This window comes from Vicia villosa, linkage group LG7 (genome assembly GCF_029867415.1).
Source record: "Vicia villosa cultivar HV-30 ecotype Madison, WI linkage group LG7, Vvil1.0, whole genome shotgun sequence".
Taxonomy (NCBI): domain Eukaryota; kingdom Viridiplantae; phylum Streptophyta; class Magnoliopsida; order Fabales; family Fabaceae; genus Vicia; species Vicia villosa.
In genome coordinates, this window is record NC_081186.1 from 104,932,373 (window position 1) to 104,941,983 (window position 9,611).

At 33.5% G+C, this 9,611-nt stretch overlaps 2 protein-coding genes across 4 annotated transcripts; one reads left to right on the plus strand and one right to left on the minus strand.

The window, feature by feature from the left end:
- Positions 1–276: 276 nt before the first annotated feature.
- LOC131616363 (GTP cyclohydrolase 1-like) lies at positions 277–3,191 on the plus strand. Its single transcript, XM_058887676.1, has 2 exons — positions 277–937; positions 1,750–3,191. The coding sequence occupies exons 1-2, from the start codon at positions 730–732 to the stop codon at positions 2,949–2,951; spliced, it is 1,410 nt and encodes a 469-aa protein (XP_058743659.1). The 5' UTR covers positions 277–729; the 3' UTR covers positions 2,952–3,191.
- Positions 3,192–4,551: 1,360 nt separating this feature from the next.
- On the minus strand, positions 4,552–8,790 carry LOC131616362 (1-deoxy-D-xylulose 5-phosphate reductoisomerase, chloroplastic-like). 3 transcript variants are annotated; one of them, XM_058887674.1, is made up of 11 exons: positions 8,632–8,790; positions 7,177–7,364; positions 7,003–7,089; positions 6,697–6,822; positions 6,527–6,589; positions 6,290–6,439; positions 6,139–6,206; positions 5,948–6,059; positions 5,599–5,825; positions 4,972–5,118; positions 4,552–4,881 (listed from the first exon to the last, which is right to left on the minus strand). In XM_058887674.1, exons 1-11 carry the CDS (start codon positions 8,717–8,719, stop codon positions 4,728–4,730), a joined length of 1,410 nt encoding a protein of 469 aa, XP_058743657.1. In that variant the 5' UTR covers positions 8,720–8,790; the 3' UTR covers positions 4,552–4,727. The 3 variants fall into 3 exon arrangements, with proteins under 3 accessions (XP_058743657.1, XP_058743656.1, XP_058743658.1); XM_058887673.1 differs by having other exon boundaries at positions 7,177–7,367; positions 8,632–8,789; XM_058887675.1 differs by lacking the exons at positions 4,552–4,881; positions 4,972–5,118 and adding an exon at positions 5,141–5,376 and having other exon boundaries at positions 7,177–7,367; positions 8,632–8,789.
- Positions 8,791–9,611: the final 821 nt, after the last annotated feature.

Sequence of the window (9,611 nt, forward strand, 5' to 3'; positions counted from 1 at the left end):
ATTTTATGTCGTTTGTATTTGGGTGAACCAAAAAGTTGTAATCTTTAAACTCAATTCAAACCTCTTTTTTTTTGTGATTCATTGCACCTTCAAATTTATCATAAATTATATCACATAAATCAGAATACTTAACAAAAAAAAAACAAGACTATAAAACTCAAATATAATTTCTCGACCACCACCCATATATAAAAATAGTTAATTTAATTTGTTTGTTTTTGAATTTGGGAAATACTATCAGTGGCCCTTCTGAATTTAAATTAAATTCCATTTTGGTATCAAAATTATGAGAAAAAATTTGAGTGTTGCAAAATTGGTGATGTTGTAGTCATTGAGATAGATATACTATGTCTTGGCCGACAACACCCTCCACCCCACAAATTCAATAATCATTACATTATAAACAAAACAAAAACTCTTAAACCATGATCCACACATTCCAACATCAACCTTAACCCAACGTTTATGACACCCAGATCTTTTTCACACCCTCTTACATTTTTCTAATAATTTTTTTGTGTCTTTGATTTGTGATTTACGTGTGTTCATGTTTTTGATTCGTTTGATGTTGTTCTGAGAATTTGGTTTGATACCCTTTTGGACCCTTCAATTGGATTTTTGAAAAGTTTGATACTTTTTGCAACCCTTCATTTGGTTTGTTTGAAAGTTTGATACTTTTTGCAAATCTGTGTCAATTTTGGATTTTCCAATATTTTGGGTATAATTTCAATGGGGTGTTTTGATGAGGGGCATTTCAATGGAGAGCTTGAAAATGGAGTGAGTATTGGGTGTGGTGAGATTGAGGATGATGCAAATAGAGTTGCTATTGAGGATGCTGTGAAGGTGCTTTTGTTGGGTCTTGGTGAAGATATTAATAGGGAAGGTCTTAAGAAAACACCACTTCGTGTTGCAAAAGCTTTACTTGAAGGAACTAGAGGTGATTTTCATTTGAACTATTCACTTGTTTGAACTATTGGTTTTGGTTTGGTTTTGTGTTTTTTAATGCTTTGAATTTTGAAGTGAATTTGACATCAATTGTTCTAGTTCAATTTACAACTTAGCATATTAGTTATGTGTTAGTTTTTTTTTGAAAAGGAAGGTTTTCTTTCAAGTAGTTGCATTATATTGTCTTCAATGTAGATTTGACCTTATTAAGGTTTAGAGTCGTGTATATCTATCTAGCATCGACACCTCTAAATAAATGTGTGTCTGTGTGTTTGCGGAAACCGACACCTGACACTAACACTTGTGATCACGTTTAATTTATTTGTTTTTTCAAGTTATTACTGGTGTCGATGTTGTGTTTCCGGTGTTCGTGTTTTATAGGTGTATAGTTCACTAAATTTGGATATGAAGTTGTTCGTATTAGTGGGATAGATATGTACTAATTTATTCATGATTCAATCATTTTAACCAACCGATTAGGTTGAAGTGGTTAATGAACTTTAATTAAGGACAAATCGTTCGGGAGTACCTGAGTTTGAATTCTAGTTGGAACAATCCTTGGCTAGACTTTACTTACCTATCAGCTAAACTCCGGATTACTAGTGACCGTTTCTCATGGGAACCGAATGTCGTATTGAAATTTAGAAAGAAAAAATGATTTATGCCTAGGAAACTCATCTGATTTATTGCATCGCTTTTTGGCATTTCTGATAGGGTGGTTTACCTTGCAGAATTGAAACAATTTAAGAGGGTGGATTTGAAAAGCAATGGTACTAATCTTGAAGAATTTGATCCTTTTTACAGGTTATAGACAAAAAGTGAAGGATATTGTTGAAGGTGCTTTATTTCCGGAAGCTGGCTTGGAAAATAATAAAATTGGCCATGCTGGCGGTGCAGGTGGACTTGTGATTGTCCGAGATATTGACCTCTATTCCTACTGTGAATCTTGCCTGCTACCTTTCCAGGTCAAATGTCATGTCGGTTATGTTCCTTCTGGCCAAAGAGTCGTTGGATTAAGCAAGCTCTCTCGTGTAGCCGAAGTATTTGCTAAACGTCTTCAAGAGCCTCAGCGTCTAGCAGACGAGGTGTCTTCAGCTTTACAACAGGGAATAAAACCGGCAGGCGTTGCCGTCGTACTTCAGTGTACTCATATTCACTTTCCAGACATAGAATCAATCTTTCTAGAATCAAACCAGAAGGAATGGGAAAAGATAGATGTTTCATCGGGTTCTGGTGTCTTTGAAAACAAAAACGCAGACGAATGGGCCGATTTCTTTTACCTTATTAAATCAAGAGGCGTTGATATGGAAAGAATTCATCTTCGAGGTTCGTCTGATCAATGTTGGTGTCCGTCTCTCTCCGCCATTTCTACTAAAGTTTCCTCCAAAATCGGACCGGTAAATCCGTCAATGGTCACCGCAGTATCATCAATTCTAAAATCATTGGGAGAAGATTCGGTTCGGAAGGAGCTTGCAGGGACTCCTAACCGTTTCGTGAAATGGCTGTTGAACTTCCAAAGCATTGACATGGATGTGAAGCTAAACGGCTCCCTTTGTAGCGGGATAAAACCTTTGATTGCCGCCAGCGAGATGATAAATAACGTCAACAAACAAATATACACCGAGTTGAACTTGCCGTTTTGGTCACAATGCGAGCATCATATACTTCCATTTCACGGCGTCGTTCACATTGGATACTTCCTTTCAGAGGGGTTCAATCCAATCGGAAAATCACTTCTACAGTCAATAGTTCATTTTTACGGTTTCAAGCTCCAAGTTCAAGAAAGGCTTACGAAGCAGATAGCAGAAACCGTTTCGCCGCTTTTAGGTGGAAATGTAATAGTAGTAGTAGAAGCAAGTCACACATGCATGATTTCTAGAGGAATTGAGAAGTTTGGAAGCAGTACAGCTACCATTGCTGTGTTAGGATGCTTTTCAACTGACCTTGCTTCAAGAACCTCATTCTTGCAAAGTATTGCAAATGCTACTTCTTCTGGAGGGCAATAGTGGTTAAACTTGGATCAATTTTTGAATGATTATTATTTGCATTCATTGTATGCATTTTTTTGAAGGTTTTTAAAACCAATGCAGCAGCTTAATGCACAATTACATTGCTGTGTTACTTGTCTCTTACCTTGTTTAGACTGTTACCTGTCTTTTTTTTTTCTGTTTAATTATGCTTTTAGTCTTGCAGCTTATGATAATGTTCAATTTTGGTCTTTAAAGTGTATATAAATTTGTTTTTAATCATGGAATCCACTACAAGTATTAGTTTAGCCATTTAATTTTCTGTTATGAAAAGTCTATCCCCATGTACTATGGTTTAAATTAGTTAGTTTAGGCTTAGGTTTGGTTGTTAGGAGTTGGTTAGAATTCTGTTACAACTCAACCAACTACCAATGTACCTCTATATATTAAGAAGCTAAATTAGTTGTAAGATCAAGCTTTGAATGAATGAATGATGGCAAGTTTTCTTAGGCTTCAACATGGTATCAATCGCCTTTAATTCTCTACCTTCTGCAAGTTAGTTCAATTTTTATCTTCTTCCTTGTTACTGAACTGAGTCTTAATTGAGCTTAGCAATGGTAGATATCGATGAATCATCATCTGTCTTGAAAACCGGTCCTCGTCGAAAAATAACAAATTTTCCTTTTGGAAGTTCATCATCTTGAAACTCCTTTGATCCAAAGATCTCAATCAAGCTGCAAGATAACAACTTCTGGCTATGGAACCAGCAAGTTGAATGTGTGATTCTAACTCACAAACTTCATGAATATGTTGTAAATCTACAAACACTTCAATGCGATCATGAAGGCTCGTGTTTGTCAATTACGATTTGAGCTCAAACCGACCAAGATATTAAATCACTCGGTGTCTGAATTTGTCCTTCCAATCAAGACAATTGTTGATTCGTTTCTCTCAATTGGTAACCTAATCACTGAACAAGATCAAATTAATATCGTTCTTGACGGACTTTCGGAGGAGTACAGTCCATTTGGTATACAGGTCTATGGTCACCCTGAACCTCCCATGATGTATGATATTGAGGCACTTGTGTATGTTCAAGAAGTTCAACCCGACAAATTTAGCCAAGAGCTCTCAGTCTCTAATGTCTCAGCTAACTTAGCTCAACATGAATCCAACTCTACCCGCGTTGTTTATGGCTTGCGTGGTCATGGACAGAATCTTCGTGATCGGGGTCACTCTAAAGGAAGCTCCGCAAGCTCAAGACCAATCATTCAACTATGTGGAAAGTATGGCTATGTTGTGCTTGAAAGTTTGCACAAATATGATGAATACTTTGTTCCCTCCCCATGCTCATGACACTGTGATCCTTCCAATGGTTCTGCTAAGTCCAATCCTCCAATTACAATGCTGACCATCAAGGATCAATTTGTTTATACTAAAGAGTTCTCCTTGCCAAACGAGTTAGAGCCTTAAGCATGGTTTGCTGATTCAGGTGTTTTTCATCACTAAAGATCTCTTAGATTCCTTTTTGCATAATAAAATTCCCTACCTAAGAAATAATAAAGTCTATATAGCCAATGATTAAAGTTTAGATTAAATGTTTACTTTGCTAATTGGAAAAAGAACATGGATATGGAAATAATTGGAAAAAGAAATTAGCACTATATACTTGATGACATTATCATCTCAAAATATTACAGCATGTTACAGTTTCCACTGAAACCCTTTTTAACACATTTTGTTACCCTTTACACATTTTATACAATTTATGAACATAAACAAAACATGCTAGTGGTTGACAACAATAGACCACATTCAAAAACTTAAAGCCTTTTGCAAACCAGCAGCATATTGTCTTGCCCATTGATCATAGTGAAGAATTTCTTCAAGTGTTGGTGATGTTACCAATTCGTTCTGATGTTCATTACATGTTAGCTCTACAACCTTGAAAATATCTAGATAGCTAATCCTGATAACACGAAAAAATAGTCGATCAGAAGAGGATTCACCTTCAACAAAAAGAAGTCTATTATCTGAAAGAGAAATGTGTTTAACTTACTTTTCTGCAACAAACAGTTCTACAGCTATCTCGTTAGCAGCGCTGATAACTCCTGTCATGGTGCCTCCGGCACGTCCAGCCGCGTAGCAAAGATTCACGGACGGAAACTTCTTGGTGTCTGGTGCTTGGAATGTTAGAGAACCATACCTGAGTCATTAAGCTTAAATTAGTCGATCTAGCAATGATTATTCCTTTTGTTTCTCTAAAATATAAAGGTATCTGTTCTAGGCCGTTCGCATGGCCCATAGCAAAAGGCTCAAAATCGATATCAAGCGAAAAACATTCCTTCCTTCCATCAAGGACAGATGACTCCACCCTCCAAATATGTCGATCACCCTCTGAATAGATCCAACGGCCTCCCGCACCTGGTGCCTCCTCTCACGCGGATGGTTTTAACCGCTCACACTATATAAGGAGAAAAGCGCGTCATTTCAGGTTTTCAAATTCATTATTACTCTTAACGTTGGAGTGCTAACCTTGCAGGTTAACCCCCTCTATGCTACATCGGAAACTCGCTCACCACCATTCCAAAATCTCATCTCACCGTATCATTGATCATTTTTGTTTCCTGAACGGAACACTATCTTTAAACAAGTGAAAATTTGAAACAAGGAAAATTGACTTTACTTGGTAAGATCAAGGCGAGGCCAAGTTATTTCAGAACAATACACTCTTTCCGGCCATGACAAAGTATAAAGGAGTGGCAGCCGCATATCAGGTAACCCCAACTGCGCAATAACAGAAGAATCCTGTGTTTCAACCAAAGAATGTATGATAGATTGCGGATGAATAACAATCTCAATATCATCATATTCTGCTCCAAACAAGTAATGTGCTTCAATTACTTCTAAACCCTGCCAAAAAGACAAGAAAAAAATGAAACATTTTATATGACTAAGAACGTGTCGATAAATATATTTGCCAGAAAATGTTTTTCGATAAAGAAAAACATTGATTATTGCATGAACAAAGTTACCTTATTGAAGAGGGTAGCAGAATCTATGGTTATCTTTCTTCCTAATGTCCAAATGGGATGCTTTAATGCATCAGCAACTTTAATATCTTTCATCTTTTCAATAGGCCATTCTCTGTCAATAATACGAACCATGTTAACATTTGTCGATCGATAATTCAGGTCAATACTCTTCTTGAACTAATTTGTCATACCTGAAAGTGCCGCCGGAACCCGTTAATTGGATTTTTCTAAGTGCACCCTTTGGCAACCCTTGAATGCACTGTATAGAGAAGAATCGTTAAACATCAATGATCGATTAACGGAAGAAAGAATTGATGCAAAATTATGATATAGTTAAAATACCTGAAAAATTGCAGAATGTTCTGAATCGGCGGGAAGAATTTTGATGTTGTTTTTGTGAGCAAGAGGAAGAACAAAAGCTCCTCCAGCAATCATTGTCTCTTTGTTTGCCAATGCTATGTCTTTCCCTGCTTCAATCGCCGCAACCGTTGGCTGTAGAAAATAACAAAATGAGATTGCAATTGTAAATTTTTTGAACTGCATTAACCATAGTAAAAGTCGCGGCGAAAGTTGTTTTACCTTTAATCCGGCACAACCAACTATTCCGGTAACTACCGTGGCTGCATCGGGGTGACCAGCAACCTGAAAAAAATGAATATCACTCAGAAAAAAACAATAATGGCTTCATAGGCCAGTCATATATATATATATATATATATATATGATATGAATGAAATGAAGATTTTCACCTGAATGACACCTTGTTCTCCAAGGATGATTTCAGGTTTGTGTTCAATATCAGCCAAAGCCTCTTTGAGTTCATCAATTTTAGACTCATCTCTAAGAGCTACTACTTGAGGCTTAAATGTCTTTACCTGCACAATATCATATACTAAGAAAATTGTGCTTAAAGTCTAACAACATGTCTGGTGATCAACAACCGTCAGCGTCTGACATCAACACATGTGATTACATTTAGCTGTTTCATGTTTTCAAATTAGTATCAGTGTTAGTGTGGTGTCTGGTGTTTGTGTCTGGAAGAAGATAATTGTTACCTGATCGGCAAGAAGAGTAACATTTGAACCGGCTGCAAGTCCTACAACTCTAAATCTTTCTGGAAACTCGGCAACTATATTAAGTGTCTACAAAACAAATATATAAATGGTTTCATTTCAAAGATTTGGAAAATGAAGACACCAGAGAAGTTAGAATGTTATAATTGTATATACCTGAGTTCCAATTGAACCAGTTGAACCTAAGACAGAGATAGGTTTTGGTCCATCCCATGTTTTGAAATCACTAGGTTCAGGAATTGCTGTTCCTGGCCAAGCTGGTTGTAATGAATTTGCTGCTGAGCAATGAACTCTTCTCTTTATTACTTTTGTGTCATTCTCTTTTTTCTTCAATGCAAAGTTACCTACTAATCATTACCAAACTCAACTTAATTAGTTACTATAGTACTAACAAAATTATAATGATATAATATATAACATGAAGAATGATTTTAATTATAGCTAATTAGGCAAGTTATATACAATATAGCATCATATAAAACATATGTTAATTTATATATATGGATGACCAAAACATTTTATTTTAGTTGATTTCGGATGGGTAATGAAATCTAAATTTTTTTATACTTTGTGATATAATATCATATATATGTGAGATACTCTTATAGTAATTCTAGACACATACTATCTTATCTGTATTCAATTATTTTTAGTTTTCTAGACAATATGTTATCAAATATGATTGAAATTATTTAATGGCATCTATAATATATATATATATATATATATATATATATATATATATATATATATATATATATATATATATATATATATATATATATATATATATATATATATATATATATAAAACACTTATTTAGGCTTTCTATTTGTATATCACATGATAAAGTTTTTAGAATAATTAATAATATATTAAATACTTTGACAAAATCATATAGTAAATATTTTTATTTTACACTTTAAAATATTAAAATACTCTCTCATAAACAAATTGAGGCTCCATGATCCATTTGTTGTTGCACTTCTATGTTAAAAATGGAGTTTGAGTATCTTTAATATCTTTAAAAAGAAATATAAATTTTTAGTGATGTATAAAGTGAAGGTTTAATTAAATTCATCAAGGATAAAATCTAAAATTATGTTTTAAATAATTAATTGTAAATTAGATTTCAATCATCTATTATTTTTCAAAAAATATATATATTGATCTCTTATTGTTTGTATATCATACTCTCTATGCGTAAAATATCACTCACATTTCACAAGTCTCTTTTAATTTAATTATGTTTAAGATTTGAATTAGAAATATGGCATATTGTTATATATTTTAGGAAGAGCTCCTATAAAAATTTATATTCTCTATTTACTTTTTCTTAAATACACCTTCTTAATATCATGATGTCTATATTTCTGATGGAAGAAAAAAATACAGGTAATTCTAATCCAATTTAATAAAATAATATGTAACACATGTTATTATAGTAAAATAATAATAACTTATATAAGCAAGAAAGTTAACACAAATAAATATATGTTAGAGAAAAGAGAAAGTTCTTATCATGATTATATTATTATTCATTTATTTATCAACCATATATGATCTATGATATGTAGGTGATGGATGAGATAAAGAGCGGAGAGAAGAACCTGGAAGTTTTATGGAGGTGTTAATTGTATCTGAGAAAAATGAGGGTTTTACTTGAACTGGGGAGGCCAAATTCAAAGCCATGATCATATGAATTAATTAGTTGAATCAACACTTTCAAATTCAATTCACTTGACAAAATAAAATGAACCAATTAGAGTATTTATAACCATTAAACTAAGTGCTATAGAGAAATATCAAAATTCTCACAAATTAATTGTGTGAAAAAAATTATTGCCACAATTTTTATGTGTGGTCTAAGAAATGATAACTTCAATTATCACAAGGATAATTTTGCATTATGAAATAAAACTAATTTTTCTAAATTGAATGACTATTAGTATTTCTTTTATCTTTTTATAGAAAAGTCCTCTATTATTTTCCTCTTGAAATTAGTAAATAAAATTTAAAGCTGTTTTTTAATTGGTCCAGTTGTTAAATGGAAACAAAAAATGGATAACGAGGAAAGAACTAGAAGCAACGGTAAATGGGGCCCAATGAATAACAAACACAACAAGTGAAGTTTTTTTGTGGTTCTTAAAAATATATTATGACTGATGGTGTTTGCCTAGAAATATAAGGTTGAGTTGTTTTTCTTTCTTTTTACTAATAATATATACATGCTAGAATGTTCTTTTGAAAGCGAGTTCATAAATAACTAGGTAGATAGGTGTACAAAGTGACAATTTTTTAAAAATATAAATTTATTTATTTCAATATCAACTTTAGGGTAGATTAAATACCATATACTACCAAATAATATAAATTAAGGTGCTATGATTCACATCCATGGTTTCATGTATCACTTGTCATAATTCATGGATGAGCACAACAAGAAAAGTTGCAAATGCTCTCATTAGTTTAAAAGCTTCTCAACTCCTAATAAGTCTTTTGTTTGATGTTTTTTGTTGCTGTAATTTGTAATGAAACTTTGATCATTTTCATGAATACAATTGAAGCAAATTACATACATGGAATTTGA